The sequence below is a fragment of the Oryctolagus cuniculus genome, chromosome 1 (assembly GCF_964237555.1).
Source record: "Oryctolagus cuniculus chromosome 1, mOryCun1.1, whole genome shotgun sequence".
NCBI lineage: Eukaryota > Metazoa > Chordata > Mammalia > Lagomorpha > Leporidae > Oryctolagus > Oryctolagus cuniculus.
Genome location: NC_091432.1, coordinates 202,403,140 through 202,419,300, shown reverse-complemented (window position 1 = coordinate 202,419,300; position 16,161 = coordinate 202,403,140). Strand labels below are relative to the sequence as shown.

The 16,161-nt window shown below is 60.4% G+C and overlaps 1 protein-coding gene across 4 annotated transcripts in view; it reads left to right on the top strand.

Moving 5' to 3' along the window:
• ANKS6 (ankyrin repeat and sterile alpha motif domain containing 6) overlaps nucleotides 1-14,856 on the top strand; it is a 53,831-nt gene extending 38,975 nt beyond the window's left edge. For 2 of the 4 annotated variants that reach the window (XM_051843705.2, XM_070054866.1), the window contains exons 12-15: nucleotides 24-210; nucleotides 3,642-3,709; nucleotides 6,363-6,479; nucleotides 13,716-14,856. In XM_051843705.2, coding sequence (XP_051699665.2) covers nucleotides 24-210; nucleotides 3,642-3,709; nucleotides 6,363-6,479; nucleotides 13,716-13,820 — 477 coding nt within the window. In that variant the 3' untranslated portion in view covers nucleotides 13,821-14,856. The remainder of the gene's footprint in view (nucleotides 1-23; nucleotides 211-3,641; nucleotides 3,710-6,362; nucleotides 6,480-13,715) is intronic. The other 2 variants (XM_070054867.1, XM_051843710.2) reach the window with 1 other exon arrangement.
• The last annotated feature ends 1,305 nt before the right edge of the window (nucleotides 14,857-16,161 follow it).

Genomic DNA, 16,161 nt, shown 5'->3' with positions numbered 1-16,161 from the left:
GTGTTGTGTCTCGTTCACTTCAGCAGAAGTTGGAGACCAGCAAGAGGCCTCCGTCTGGAACCTCCACTACCTCCAAGAGCACCTCCCCCACCCTCACGCCCTCGCCCTCCCCAAAAGGGCACACGGCCGAGTCCTCCGTGTCCTCCTCCTCGTCCCACCGGCAGTCCAAGAGCAGCGGCGGCTCCAGCAGCGGGACCATCACCGACGAGGGTGAGTGTCCTCTCCATGACGACCTGGCCGCCCAGAGCCACCAGGTGCCCGTGATCACCGTGGCCTTCCAGGGCGGGTGTTTTGTTTTTCGTCTGTTTAAAAAAATTCATGGGAGGTCTGTCCCTCTGCTTCCCTGGTTCAGCGTTGCATTTTTGTCTTCCCCACGCTGAAGGTGTAGTCGCTGCCGCGGTGGTTTTGCCTGTGTGTCCACGCATCTGCCCGGGGAGGTGCGTGTGTCCTGCCCTGAGCCCTGTACTAACCCGAATCGCTCTCGCAGAAGGCAGGGCTGGGGCGTGCTTCAGGCCTGTCTGGATCCAGGAGCTTCGGGGGTGCCTCTTGCCCGCCCAGGCAGTGGCAGGAAGCGTCAGGCTTACTCCATCTTCCTGCTAACCTGTAACCCCAGCAGCAAGAGCTCGCCCTCTCGGGGCCTGGCAGAGTCCCCCAGCTCAGGGCCCTTGGCCAGCTGGGCTGTGTGGCTAGCGACTCAGCTCCCTTGACCAATTGGACTGAGCGTGGACTGTGCTGCTGGGCCAGGCCCAGGTCAGGCGTGGATTGGGAGTGGGCGAGGAGCGCCTCGAGGGCGTGTGAAGGTGCTGTCTCCAGCAGGCAGTGGTGGCTACCAGGCAGGCAGAGTGCTGATGTCCCCTGCAGCCGGGAGAAGCTGGACTGGGCCTGGGCGAAGCCCTGCTGCGGGGACAGTGAAGGCGGGGCCCTGAGGCCCCCCCCTCCCAGAGCCCAAGGAAGGAAGAGCTGCCCCCAGGGTGCTCCCGGGAAGGAGGAGGGAACTGTGGCAAGGGGGGGGGGGGGATGTATAAATCAGAGGTGAGGGAAGGTGTGCACGGGGATCGGGCCACGGCTGCTGGGGAGGGAGGTGCAGTGGAGACGGCCGTGTCTGTGCAGAGCCAAGGGGTCGAAGGGCCCGGCAGCCGGGCGTGCCTCCTTTCCTCGTGCAGAGCTGAGACAGCGTGTCCTGCACCCACTCTCCCTGCCTCTCGGTCTCGGTGAGAAGAGGCCACAGAGCCCCACTGGTGGGGAGGAGCCAGGGGATCCAGCGGTGGATTCCTCCCATGCCCAGGGTCCCAGGCAGGAGAGCTTGGTCCTGCAGCCACAGGGGCTACAGCCCTCTCCCACCCTCACATGGATGTTTGCTCCGAGAGTCTTCTGGAAAAGGAGCGCCCCCAACCCGGGATCTCGAGCTGGTCCCTGCCCGCCCGCCTGGCACCCTCTGCAGACCCCTCCCGCTGGCGGCAGGGTGGCTAGGCCGGCGATGACGACACGACGCCTCTCAGCCTCGCCAGGGCAGGGTGCAGCCGCTTGCGCTGTGGTCACAGGTACAGATGCCTTCAGCTTCCGAACCTTAGGTGGTCGTGACGAAACGGGGTCAGACCTGCGCTGTGGCCAGAGCCCGGCTGTCACGCAGGGCTGTGGCTGGACAGCAGAGGCCCGTGGAGGTGGGGCAGTAGCAGGCCAGAGCAGGGCCTTGCCCCAGTGACAGGACGGGGGTGAGCCTGTGGTTAGACACGGCCATTACCAGGAGCTAAGCGATACGGACTCAGGATGAAGCCAGTTATCTTACATATACAAGTGGGATCTGCTTAAAGCCAAACGCATTACTCCTCGTTTTAGAATGCTCTGGAGCGTTGGCACACGTCTGTCCCATCACGGGGCAGGTGCAGTGTAGGGAGCCACGGCGGCCACTGTGGCTCTCCCAACCTCACTGTCCCGGGCCAGGGGATCAGCCAGCGCCCCCGGTGAGGGCCCGCTGGCTGTGGTATCCAGGGTCCAACACGTTCACACGGAAGGCTGAGCTCCTACCATTTGCTGTCATATTGTGAGTAACGCCGGGAGTGAGGAGGTTTTCCTCCAGCGTTTGTAACCCTTTATCTGACTGAACCAAGTTGCTCACGGGAAGTTCCCACATACATCTTCGTTGCTCCATTTTTAAAGAAAGCTGTCAGCCACTGTCCTGTTGGACCTACGCTCCTCGGCTGTGGATCCAAGAGTAGGGAAACCAGTCCCGGCACCGGGTGCGAGTCAGCTTAGGTGGAATTCACAGCAGAGTGTTCTACACGCTGTTGGGATTTGGAAGTTGAACACAGTAAACTACGCAACTGTATACACGCGTGCGCCTCCTCCCAGAGAGCCAGCTGTGACCTGCGCCCCGCCGTGGACAGAGGCTGCGTGTGGGTGGGGGCTCGGCCCATCTCATGCACCCCAGCTCAGTGGTCCCTCATGCCAGGGGCTGGCTCAGCCGTCCTGCCTGTCCCCACACGCCCTCACCTCGGCCCTCGCCACAGTGACGGGGGTGGTGGAGCGGGTGCTCACCCACTGCGCTCAATCCCAGCGGTGTGGCCTCATCCACAGTAGGCACCCACGCTTTCTGTGCCTCTCTCTCTTCTGGAAACGGGGACGGTATTAGGATCTACCTCATGGGGTTGCCATCAGGAGAAATAGGCCATCCGTGCCCAGGGTGGTGGTGGCGAGCACTGCGTTAGCTGTCGTCTTCATGACAGGTGCACCTCTGTCCTTGCATTCGCAGCAGGCAGTAGGCACACTGGTAGCTGCTGTGGGATGGGTGGATGGGAGGGCGGGTGAATAAAAGAAGGAATCTAAGCCTCCTAAGCTCTTCTTTGGGCTGCACTCGCTGCCTCAGGACCTTTGCACCTGCTCTTCTTGCTGCATGGATGCAGCCTAACGCTCGTCCCCTAGCTCGTTTCCTTACTCTGAGAGAGGCCTTGCCTGGCCACCCTGTGCAGAACAGGGGCCACCCTGTCTGTCACCCCCCGCTCCCCTGCTGCCTCGGGCCCACCAGTTAGCTTGGTGTGTTTTGGTACCTGTTGAGTCCCCGGGGCCTGGTCTTGGACCCCCTATTTGACACGTGAGTGACTGTTTCTTAGTCCCCCCCCCCCCCAAGTGCTAGTCTCATCTCCTTTATTCTGTCTGCTAGCCCACCTCTCCCCTGGCCCGGGCCCTTCCGGCTCTGCTGTCGGCACCACAGCCTTGCACACCTGAGCCAAACCCTGACTGTGCCCCGAAGCTGCCCTGTCCGGCTGCTGCCCAGACTGGCCGAGGACGCAGTGGCAATGATGCTGCAGCCTTGCAGGAAGGAGGGCCAGAGTTCTTGCCCCAGCAGCTGCCCCCAGGAACCTGATGCTTGCAATGTGGGAGCGTTGGCCCCACTCCCTCCTTCGCAGCCTCAGTAGGGTTCCAGGAGATGCAAAGGGCCTGCCCTGGGGGAAGGGCGTGGCCAGCAGGTGGCTCCAGACCTGTCCACCAGAGGGCAGCATAGATCTGCTCGCTTTGTTGGGTTCCTGGTAGAATTGCATTGGACATAAAATCGCCATGACTTTATGGACATTTGAGGACCAGGCTTATTTTAGATTCATTTCTAAAATGTGTTTTCTTTTTTTTACATCTTCTCCCTCTTGAAGATGAGCTGACTGGAATCCTTAAGAAATTGTCACTTGAGAAATATCAGCCCATTTTTGAGGAACAAGAGGTAAGGGTAATCTCTCGAATGTTACGTTCGGTCTGTCTGAGACAGGACTTTGAGTGCGCAGGGGTCCCTCTGCAGGCCTGGGTGCGTCTTCGCCGACACAGCCGCAGCGTGGAGGCAGAGTCCGCGGGCGGCACCCCCAATTCCTGGGGCCCCACTGCTGTCGTGACGGGTTCTGGGATTCTGAGAGAAGTGCGAGTGCGTCCTGAAAGCGAAGCTGCGTGGGCTTGGCGGGAAGGCTTGCAGCCGTCACGGGGCCCGGGAGCAGGGCCCGAGGAGTCCACGCGAGGGTCTGTGGCGATCTGGGAGAACTTCTATTTTTCAGAAGCGCTCAAAACCACGGCCAAGGGAAAAGCAAGCTCCGTTCTGCCGTCTGTCGGTGCCTCGCCGTGGTAAGCGTGGAGTTCATGTGCGTGACCTGGCTTAGCGCTCCTCCCAGATTCACCCCTCACAGGACTGCAGACACGCGGCCGCGGGAAAACTGGGACCCCGAGGGTCAGGGCCGCCGTGTCCGTCAGCTGCAGTGCAGTGCTGAGGTCTGGGGCGGACCGTCCCTCAGCTGGGAAAACAGGCTGATCCCTGCCGCGGAACGCGGCCAGGCGCCGGGCAGGTCCACTCGGAGGAAATGTCTGTGAAGACGGAGCATAAAGTGGTGGTTGCCCGGGAACGGAGGGCGCGCGATGGGCAGGAATGCCCGAATGACCATGCCCGTGGTCGCACAGCTCCGTGAAGATGCGACAAGTGGGTGCCCCGTGTCCCCTCAGTAGTGACTGCCTGCAGGTGAACTCTACGCTGACAGCTCTACGCTCAGGAATGCGCAGTTCCAGCCACGCAGACGCCCAGGCCTCGCTGTAATCACCGGCGAGCAGCGTCCTGCAGGAACACTGGCGATCGCGGCGCTGCCACGGGCCCCCCTCGTCGCCTGCAGGGAGTCTGCGGGGCGTCCGTTCAGAAGCCAGCAGGTGGACGCGGGGTACAGCGACGCCCGGCCTCCACCTGTCGCTCGGCCACGTGCCAGCTGTCGGCCCCGCCCCCTCCGTGTCTCAGACTTGGGCGGCGATCTCCCTTGTCTGCGAGAAATCGGCCCCCGCTGCTGGTGGGTGCCTGCGTTCCCTTCACGTATCCCTGTCCTCGCGATGCTCAAAGCACGCTGGCGCTGCCTGAGGTCCCTGCGTCGGTTGATCAGGTGGCATCTGCTCTGAGACCTCAGCTTCGTCCCCTTTTGTGAGCAGGCTGCCTGGGAGTCCCACGGCGCTTGCTTCTTCGGAGGTCTGCACGGTTTCCGGGCACAGGGGCTGACGTGTGTTCCCGTGGACATGGGAAGCTGCCGGCGCTTTAAAGGGAAGTGGGACAGCAGGCCATGCAGTATTTGCTGGAAGTCCCTGGAGGCAGGCAGGCAGCTGGGGCCTGAGCCAGTGCCCGGCGGGGCTGGCAGGTTTCCATGCGTGTTGGGGTGGCATGAGGTTAGCTGCCACGCGCCCAGGTCTCTGCCGGCCACAGGCGCCTGCCCTGGTTGGGAGCCGGGCTCTGCTAGGGCAGCATGTAAGCTGCTCGGCACCGCGGGGTTTGCCCTCTGTTGGGACCCACGACCCAGCGTTGCCCTCGGAGACTTGGCAGTGGGGAGGTCTTAGCCCTGATCGCCCCGGCCTCCCTGCCGTAGGGATACTCCAGGTCCCGTGCAGATGCCGGAAGTCACCTGGCACGTGCTGGGTGGAAGGCCTCCCGGTTACTGCACGTGTCTAGGCGTCGGAGGGAACGCAGGTGCAGAGTGAAGCTGATGGGCGACCTTGCCTTGCCGTACCAAAGCTGGAGACAGACTGATAACCCTCATCTTTGTGTCTGTGTTAGAATGGATCTGGTCTGACTGGGCACATGGAGACCGTTGGTGTTGTAAACAAAAGAAAAGGCTATTTCCACCACGGAGAATCTGGAGACAAGCCGCCTGATGTCTCTTGGCTGTATGGCCCTTGTCCTCAAAGTCCAGTGTGGCCACTGGAGCCCAGCCATCACGCCCGCATTCCAGGCAGCAGGGTGGGATGTGCCGGATGGGATTCCCCAACTTGACGTGGAGACCTGCTCTGTCCCGCTGCTGCTGAGGCCGTTCCTGTCCCACAGGCATGGTGCTGGGTGTTGTCGCTGGTTTCCCAGCTCCTTGCAACTTCCCTCCATCCCGCCTTAGAGGGCCAGAGGTCGCCGCCTTTCTCATGGAACAGAGGCTCTGCGTGGCTGCCCAGGGCCTGGGCAAGGCTGACGCGGCTGTCAGGGTCTCAGCTGCGCAGTTCTGAGATGCCCCCTGCTCCGGGTGAACCCTTCCCAGCGGCTTTCGCCCTGACTTGCTGTGTCTCCCTCGTCCTCCAGGGGGAGCGCGGGGGAGCGCAGCCATGTGCCTGCTTTTCCCTCCCTGCACGGCAGGGGTCGCAGCAGCATCGCCTCTCTCCGCACAGGCCTGGGGTTTTCGCCAGGCTGGCCGCCCCCTCACTGCCTGCCAGTCTGTCCTTATATTGTTGCATTTTAGGGTCTGCCCCACCCCCGAACCCAGGGCTGGGTCTGAGAGTTTGTTTCAAATGCTATCGTCAACCAGGCCTTATGGGTAGAGTCCAGAATTGGTAGTAGGAAGGCAGCCTCGGCCGCCTGTGACGCCTCTCCCTCTCCCCAGGTGGACATGGAAGCCTTCCTCACGCTCACCGACGGCGACCTGAAGGAGCTGGGCATCAAGACCGACGGGTCCAGGCAGCAGATCTTGGCGGCCATCTCCGAGCTGAACGCGGGCAAGGTATGGGGGGGGTGGGGCAGGAGTCCTCTCTGCTTGCTGCCCGCTGTGAGAGCGTCCCCGGGCCATGCTCTGGCCTCGTCCCCGCGGGCGTCCTGAGAGAGGCCAGCCCGCATGTATGCTTCTCTGCCTGTGCCCCCACCGCCCCCAGGCACCTCTGTCCCCGCCTGTGCCCCCACTGCCCCCAGGCACCTCTGTCCCCGCCTGTGCCCCCACCGCCCCCAGGCACCTCTGTCCCCGCCTGTGCCCCCACTGCCCCCAGGCACCTCTGTCCCCGCCTGTGCCCCCACTGCCCCCAGGCACCTCTGTCCCCGCCTGTGCCCCCACTGCCCCCAGGCACCTCTGTCCCCGCCATGCTCGGTGAAAGTGTCCCTTGGGAAGCATCAGCCCCCAGCCCCGGCCCAGGCGATGCCCTGGTCGGAGTCGGGCCAGCCTGGGTTGGAATTCTGGTTCCTCCATGGCCTCACCCTGTTCCCCAGGGCAAGGCAGGCACCTCTCCGGGGGGGGGGGGGGGGGGGCACAGAGCGGGCACAGTGGAGCGCCTCGGCTCTGCCACAGAGCCATAGTCACTGTTGTTATTGGCGTCCCACTTGTGTCGTCTAACACCAAGTTCCACTTCCATCAGCTTTAAAGCTGAGATTAGCACTGTCCCCTACCCAATGGCACCCCCCTAAGAAATGAACCCAAAAGGCAAAACCAAAAACAACAGGTCAGACAGACTTTGCAAACTCTCATGGTTGCTGTGGGCTGTTTGAACTTTTTCCTTTTTTTTTATTTTTAAAGATTTATTTATTAAAAGGCACAGTGACAGAGAGGAGGGAGAGAGAGATCTTCCATCTACTGGCTCATTGCCCAGATGGCCGCAGTGGGGAAGACAGGAGTCTGAGATCCTGTCCGGGTCTCCCGCGTGGGTGCAGGGGCCCGAGTGCGTGGGCCGTCTCTCTTGCTTTCCCAGGGGCATTAACGGGGCTGGATGGGAAGGTGGAACAGCCGAGACCTGGTGGCTTAACCCACTGCACCGCAGCGCCGCCTCTTCTCCTTATAGGGGATGGGTTTTTCTGCCGTGTGTCCCAGCAGCCGTGTAGCCGGCTTGCTTACCTGTCACTCGTTCACGTCTCGCCCAGCGGCTTCCCGTTCGTTGGACAGCCGTGTTCTGGCTGGGGCACTGTAATTAGCAATATCACCATAACAGACATTTCTGCCTCTCTCCTCTCTCTGTTGTCTTTCTGTTAGGCCGTGTTGCACGATATGAGGTTGTGTCAGAGAGCATGACCAATTTTATGGTTCTTTCTGTCTGTTGCTGGATTATGCACAGAAATACTGAGCAGACAGACGGCACCGGCAGCAAATACATATTCATGCAGCACCTCACCACTCGCGGGCCTGTCTGCACGTAGCTCCCGCTCAGCCCTGGATACAGCCCGGGGGCCGGTACCTGGACGCCTCCCCCATCCAGGCTCCCAGGGATGGGGGCACCGGAACTTCTTACCCTTCCTGCTGTACTGGGCTGCGTGGAGGCGGCGGCTCCTCCCGGCCCTGCCCAGGTTGTCCCTGTGGTTGGTGTCATCTTGTTGTCGCCTGTCTGCGGGCTCCAGCGCGATTCTTCCCAGCGGAATAGGGGGCGTGCGCATCGTTCACGAAGCTCAGTGCTGTTCCCCGGGCTTCCCTGTCTGCGCTTTCTCCTCCGCACAACGTGGCCAGTACTTGTCACCTGTCCCGCTGGCCGGGCCAGCCTCCCTTACAGGCTCACTCAGATGGCAGCGGCGCCTGCCTTCCCCATGGGAGGGGTGGGGAGGTTGCTGGGGGTGGGCCGGCTAAGAGTCCTGAGAGCCCAGCGCGGCTCACAGCGCCGACCAGAGCAGGCATGAAGCCGGGGGGCGCCGATTGATTCCTGGTGGAGAGCCCTTCGAGTGGCTGTGTGCGTGGTGTCCGCACTCGGATCACGTGGTGCCAGGCAGTGTGCTCCGGGCGCGTCACCCATGACTCCTGTGGTGGTCCTTCCGTCCTCACAGCAGCCACCAAGGTCGGTTCCAGCTTGTGGATGCGGCAGCCGCGCACAGAGAGATTAAGACGTGTGTCCAAGGTCACATGGCCACATACATGGCAGAGGCAGGATCGGAACCCAGAGTCTGTGTCGACTGCTCCAGTGGGACCAGCTGGCAAGCACACGAGAGAGAGGCGTGTGGTGCCGCGAGAGCTGCTGAGAGTGGGGGCCGCCCCTGCAGGCCAGGGCCTTTCCTGATGTTCCTGTGAAAGGAAGAGGAGCAGCCACTGGTTAAGGGGTGGGAGAAGCATGTGGACCAGGCAGAGGGAAACACACGTGCAAAGGCCCTGAGGTGAGGATCCAAGGAGCACCTAAAGAGCAAAAGGAGTGGGTGGAGCACAGTGAGCACAGGCGTGGCTGAGGGAAGCCAGGGGACAGGTGGGGACTTCCAGGGAGGCTGAGCGAGGGCCTGGGGAGGGCCTGGGTGAGTGCTGGCAGGAGGTGGTGGCCCAGGGGTTGGAAGACCCTTTCTCCTGTGCCCCAAAGGCCAGCCATGTAGGACAGGGAGAAGGAGTGGAGGGGACAGCCGAGTGTAGGCCAGTCCAGGCCGGGAAAGGAGGGAGAAGGTTCTGGAAGTAGGTAGGGGCAGGGGAGGGCAGACGGGGAGTTGGGTGCTGGCACAGTGAGGCCTGTGGATGGCAGCAGCTGGTGCTCCTCGAACCTCCTCTCTGCCCCCAGAGCTGTGGCCTCCTGGGCTTGGGGTCTCGGAAGGAAGGCAGCCTGGGCTGGTCTGCAGACCTCGCCAGCGACACCAGACATCCGGAGCCCGCCCCTTGTCTTGACGCTTACGTGGATGGAAGCTTCCTGACTTTCCTCTCCAGTCCACTGCCCCCCACACCCTGGGTCTGTACCAGTGTGCGTCCTGCGCCGGGCAGGACCCGTCTGGAGAAGCAGGAGGCACAGCTGCTGCCTCTGGTGGGCAGTGGTAGGGGAAGGGCTTGGGAAAGGCCCTGATGTTGTAGGGTGACCAGTACCAGAGGAAGTCCTCGGGAAACAGGGCTCCCTGCCATCAAGTGTCAGAGGAAAGGCGCAGCTGGGGGGAGCTGGCATCACGAAGCCAAGGTCAGTGCTGTTGCACTGCTCCCAGTTGGCATTGCAGGCCTGTGCTGGTTCTTAGATGAGCTGCGGACTCCTCAGGCCATGTGTAGCTTCCAGGAGCCCTTGCCACAGTCCCTCGACACCCTGGCCTCGCTGGGCCACGCCTCCCTTGTGGCCCCGACGCCAGCGCTCCTGCCTCCCTAAGCTTCGCCTTCTGACCTTCTTTCTTTTCCTGGGGCCACCAGACTTGGCCCAGAGGGAGTCCATCGAGGTTCAAGTCTGCGTACACGCTGGAGAACCCCGAGCAGTGCCTGCGGGAGGAGGTCCTGGCCCCTCGCCCCCGCCTTTCTGGCTGTGGCTCAGGGCCCACGGAAGAGGTGGGGAGCCGCAGTTCCCGAGTCTCGACAGAGAACAGCGCTGTTTGCGGGGAGGGGAGCACAACCTTTGTATGTGTAAGTTGTACACGACCGCACGAGCCAGGCTTGTCATAAACAATGGGCTTCTTACATTTGAGAAACAGAATGAGACAGGCAGACAAACCGGCAGCTCTCGCCTGCTTGTCCACTGCCCAGGTGCCCACAGTGGCTGAGCTGGGGGTGGTAAGCCAAAGCAGGGAACCAAGGGGACTCAGTCCAGGGTCTCCACATGGGTAACAGGACCCCAGTTCCTAGAGCCATCACCGATGTCTCTCAGGGTCCACGTTAGCTCGAAGCTGGAGTCAGGCACGAGAGCTGGACGTGGAACCCAGGCACTGCAGTACAGGACACGGGCATCCCAGCCGATCCCCGAAGTGTGGTTCTCACACAATAAAAACGAACTTAGAGCATGGAGGCCTGTTACGAGCCAAAAGCCAGGCTCATACAGTGTGATGTCACCTGGCATAATAAACAATTTCAGCAACACACTGGCCTCTCGGGTTGGTCCAGCCGCCTCCGCCACCTCTATCAGTTACTGGAGCTGTAGTGTGTGCTCGGGTCTGCTCTTTTTTTTTTTTTTTTTTTTTTTTTTTTTTTTTGACAGGCAGAGTGGACAGTGAGAGAAAGAGAAAGAGAGAAAGGTCTTCCTTTGCCATTGGTTCACCCTCCAATGGCCGCTGCAGCCTGCGTGCTGCAGCCGGTGCACCGCGCTGATCCGATGGCAGGAGCCAGGTGCTTCTCCTGGTCTCCCATGGGGTGCAGGGCCCAAGCACTTGGGCCATCCTCCACTGCACTCCCGGGCCATAGCAGAGAGCTGGCCTGGAAGAGGGGCAACCGGGACAGAATCCGGCGCCCTGACCGGGACTAGAACCCGGTGTGCCAGTGCCGCAAGACGGAAGATTAGCCTAGTGAGCCGTGGCGCCAGCCGGGTCTGCTCATTTCTGAAGTGAGCTACGGCGTGGAGGAGGTTCTCTGGGAACGGCCCGAGTGTCGCCCTTCCATGATCCTCAGCCACTGCTGCTTGCTCTTCCTCTTCTCCTTTTTTTTTTTTTTTTTTTTTTTTTTTTGTGATTATCAAAGCAGTGCATGTTCATTTGATTAAATTTGCACAGCACCAAAACAGTGAAAAGATTTTTTCTTTTTTTAGAAATCAGACTCCAACCGCCTGAAGGCCTACCCTGTTCATTTTTGGGCGGATGACTCTGCAGTGTTGCGTGCCAACTTTCTTTTTCTTTGTCCAATATGACAAAGCTAAATTTGGGTCTGTGATTTTACATCCTGCTTTCTTTGTGTAACCTAAAATCTATGCAGCTATGCGTCATCAATAACTTCTCAATAGAACAAACGTGCACAGGTGTACTAAAACTCCTTTCTTCAGAAAGAGCCCTACTTGTTGGACTTGTAGATACCCCAGCTCTGTACTGTTGGTTCCGCAGCAGACAGCTGTGCTTCCTGGTTCTCCCCTCCTCAGTTGGCACCTGCAAGCGCAGAGTCGGAGAGCCAGCCTCAGGGCACTTGTGCGTCCCCCCAGGTTACCCTCCAGAGAGCCTTGAATGCCACACCCCAGCCGCGGCCTCGCCAGTGCCCAGTCCTCTCAGCGTGAGGTGTTCCTGTTTGAAATATCTATCAATCTATTTGAAAGGCTGAGTGTCAGAGAACAAAAGATCCTCCATCCACTGGTTCACTCCCCAAGCCACAACAGCCAGGGCTTGGTCAGGCTGAAGCCTGGAGCCAGGAGCTTCATCCGGGTCTCCCACGTGGGTGTGGGGCCCAAGCACTTGCAGCCAGGACTGGAATCACACTCATAGGGCCACTAGGTCCACCCAGTTTGTGTTTTTAAACCTTGTTGGTTCGACAGGCCAAAAAAGTGCCTCATTTGCATTTGCTTTTCTGTAGGTACTGCCTAAGTTGAGCCTTTTTTTCCCTGCATTTAACAGTCACTTGCTGATCTTTGAGAGGTTTCAGACAGGTCCTTTGAGAGTCTGGTTTCACATAGGGTGGTTATAGGTGTCATCTCAGCCGCTTGGGGCTGCAGAGATGGGGGGGGGGGGTCATGGTTGGAGTCGCGCGCAGGTAGGGGGGTGAGCCGCGAGGGCTGGGCCCGGCTCGCCCTAACCTCGTTTCTCAAGCCATGAGGGCCGAGGCGGGGATTCATCATGAAACCACGTTCATTATCACGGGCAGGTGTCATTAGCCCCATTTTACAGATACAGAAACTCAGCGGAACGGGGATGTACCTGGGATGCCACCACGGAGGAGCGGGGGTTCCCGGGGCTCTGCCCCACCCCGCAGCCTTTACCCCTGTGTCGTGGGCCCTGGGGGCCGTTTCTGCAGCTGCTTTACAGTCACCTGCAAGTCCGTCCTCTCGGGCCCACGAGACCCGTGGCCCCTCGCTCCCGTCTTTCTGGCTGTGGCCCAGGGCCCACTGAAGGGGTGGGGAGCCACGGAAAGGGTGAGGAACCGCAGTTGCCAAGTCTCAGCAGAAAGCAGCGCTGTTTGAAGGTGGTGGTCCGCACAAGAGGGCCCTCCTGGGGCAGGGGCGTCCATGAGATGCAGGAGAACAGGGTGGCGCGTGGGCCCCTCGGTGCACAGCTCTTCTTTCTGCTCTTAGCAGAGACGAATCTGCTGGAGACCGCGCCTGTGTCATTTGCTGTACACTTGGACCACATTTGTTTGTTAATTTAAAAGCGATGTTCAGTCTGCATGGCTGCCCAGAGGGCAGGGCTGCACCGCCTCCCGCTGCCCACACAGGGGCTCTGGTGTCAGCAGGGGCCGGGTCAGCTCCCCTCACAGCTGGGCACGCCAGAAGGGTTTCAGAGTTGGGATTTTTTTTTAACGATTTTATAATATTTGCATATGCATAATGAACTGTCTTGGGGTCGGGAGCCCGCTGCATAGAACTCGCTTAAGCAGCCTGGAGGTAATTGCACACAGTGTGTTGTGTCTGTGTTTGGGCTGTGCCTGTCACACAAGGCCAGGTGTGCAGCTTTCCCCCGTGTGGCGTGGTGGCAGCGTCACAAGGCTTTGGAGCACTTCGGGTCTTCTGGTGAGCGACGCCCAGCCTACCAGTGTATTGTCATCCCCTCATAGATGGGGAAGCCAGGGCCAGAGAGGTTAAGCCTCTTGCACAAGGCTTACCCAGCTGTGGGAGAGATGGAGTTGGAACCCAGTTCAAATCAACCTCCGCGTGCTGCTGCCTCGCAGCCATGTCTCTGGGTTTGAGGAAGACCTAGTCCACCCTCTTTCCCTGGCTCAGGTGTGCGTGCGGGGAGGTTCGTGTTCAGGGGTGGGTGAGGAGTGAACCGCTTTGAAGAGGAATCTCACATCTTTTGGACAAGCAGCAGCGAAGGCAGCTCGAGCCCCCAGCCTGTGGCACACTGGGCTGCCACTGCGTCCTCTGGAAGTCTAGGGGCTGCACAGATGCACAGAACCATAGATGCCATAGAACCCAGCAGGCCCTGCCCTGTGGGCACTGCCTCCCCCGCGCCCAGGGCATTGGACTTCTGCGTCCCTGGGGGCCCTGCCAGCCCCGACAGGCCGTGGCCAGGGGTGCCGGGAGAGCTCCCGACTCAGTATGTTTTTACTGAACTCAGTCCTCTTGTAGTTAGGTAATTTATTTTCCCAGGATGCCCATGGGTCTTTTCCAGTGTGCGCTGAGCATTACCAAATGCTGTGGTGATGGAATTAATGGTAAAAAGATGTAACAAGACTTTCTGTGTCTGTTTCCAATTCCCTCCACAGGGACGCGAGAGACAGATCTTACAGGAAACCATTCACAACTTCCACTCTTCCTTTGAGAGCAGCGCCAGCAACACCAGGGCCCCTGGCAACGGCCCCTGTACGTGACCTCCTCCTGAGCCTTCTACGCCTCCAGCGTCAGCGCTGACCCCCGGTGCCTCCGCACACAGCCAGGGCCGCGGCCCGACTCCCTGACGCTCGCCACGCTCTGCCACACCCTGCCACACCGCCGTGCCTTAGTCCCGGCTTCCCTCTGCCTGGGACACCCTTCCTCCCGGGCCTGCTGTGTCCAATTTTAAGCTCATTGCTTAATCTCGTCCGTAGTGCGCCAGCAGGGCACGCGATTTCACGGTGACTCGGAACCCAGCTTCTTTGGTCACGTGCTCTGCCGTCCCTGGGAGCCTCTGGCAGGCGGAAAGGGAGACTGGAAGAAGCACAGCCACCTCTAACAGCCTTGCCGTAGCCGACACACGTCCCTGCTGGTCATGTTCCACTGGCCACCGGTAGTCACGTGGCCTCCCACCGATGCAGAAGAGGCTGGGAAATGTCTCTGCAGGCAGTGGCTTCCCAGCCACAACTCTGGACCCCGACAGGAGGTGCGGATTTTGGCGGAAGGTTGTCCCTCCCCGCCACACCTTCCCCCAAGCGTCTGCCACAGTCCTCATGATCCAGGTCACCTGTGGGAGGTCTGCCTTGAGTCCGTCACACAGAGCAGCCGGCACAGCTTGGTATGCGGCTGCTCTGGCATTTCACCGCTCCTGCCGCAAACAGCAGGCTCAGCATGTGCGTGTGGAATGCATTTTCCTGTGTTGCAAAGTCAGCCTGTTGTGTGGGGGGCCCACGGTGTGAACCCCTTCTGTCTGGCTTTCGGCTTCCCCCTCGGCAGGCTGGTGGGCTGGGACTGCCTGCTGCCCACCCTGTGTCACCGTGGGGCTTCCTGCTCTGCAGGTGGGAACAGAACCCTGATAGGTCACCTGGCACAAGGACTGGTGCTCAGATGTTCCCGCCAGAGGTGTGGAGCATTTGGGGTTTCTTCCACACCCCATAACGTTCCTCATTAAGGGACTGGCTCTAGAGGGGGGCCGTGCTCAAGTGCCTTTTCTATCATGTTTTATTGTAGCAAGACTCCAACTTTCAAAGTCCAGTCGCTTTCTGTCGTGTTGTCCCGCGAGCGCCATGTTCGGCCTATGCTTGCTGCGTTTCTGAGTACAGAGACGAGGCAGAGCCACGCCCCCTCCCTGAAGGCCTTGGTGGGCAGAAGACCCGTGAGCCGACCGGCCCAACTGGGAGAGGCAGAGGGCGAGAGAGGGTCAGGATCCCAGTCCAGCTCCCACCCAAGGCCGCCCCACTGGCCAGGGACAGCTTAGGCACAGCGTGGAGCCTTGGTCTGCAGCAGATACCCAACAAATGGTGCCTTCACAGAACTCTGACCGCCGTGAGCTGTGCGGGCCACGCGTGGGCTCCTTGGCAGACGCCCTCTCAGCCGTCCCTGCCCTGGCCGCGGAAGCCCGTCCCCAGCTTCCTCCATCTGCGCCGAGGCCGAGCAGCCACGGCTCCTTCCTCACCCACTCCCTGCCTGCCTGCGGAAGACGACTGTGCAGGTGCTGGAAGATAAAATTTCATCTTGGAAACCTTCTCAGTCCCCGTCCTTTAAGGAGTCATGCTCCCGGAGCGCCTGCCCTGTGCCAGCAGCATTCTGGCATTGTCTGTCCTCGCGTTCAGCCCCGTCCCGTGCAGGGGGTGGCGCGCGGGAGAAGGCAGCTGCCGGCCAGTCTTGCAGTCTAGCAGGAAGAGCTGGGTCGGAACCAGACCTGGTGGGCCTCACAGCCTGGGCCTTTTCCACTCCTGTAGACTCCCAGGCCAGCAGCACTCACGATTCTGTCTCAGTTTGCTGCTATCCTGGGGTGATCCGTAGGCCCGGAGTTGTTTACTCCTGGAGTCCATGCCCCCTGTGCTCTGTGCTCTGATACCTTGTGCCTGCTTTTTGCTGTTGCGGGTTTTCATAACCCATACGCAGTGAACAGCTTCCACGTGGGAGCATCAGAACACCGTGAGCCGCTGTGCTGGGGTCCGCTTCCCACAAGTGCACCCCTCCACCTGGGGACCCTTCCTACCCCAGCCTGCCTCTGAGAGGCTGCTCCTCCCACAGGTGCGTCCCCTACCCAGTGACTCACCAGCATTTCTCTGAGTGCACTCCTTGGAACTCAAGGGTCACAGGTTGTTAAGTTTTTCTAGAAAAAGCGGAGGAGGGGGCCATGGTCAAGCGCATTTGGCAGACCCCTGCCCAGCCATCTTCCTGGGCGTATGGCATCCCCCACACCTGCTCACAGAACACTTCCCGACTGCTTTTGCAGGACTGGGGTTTCTGCCTGATGGGGACACTGTCAGCAATGAGCTTCCAGCCCTGGCAATGGGCTCTCAGGGCCTCAGCAGTGCCAGGCCCTCGGGA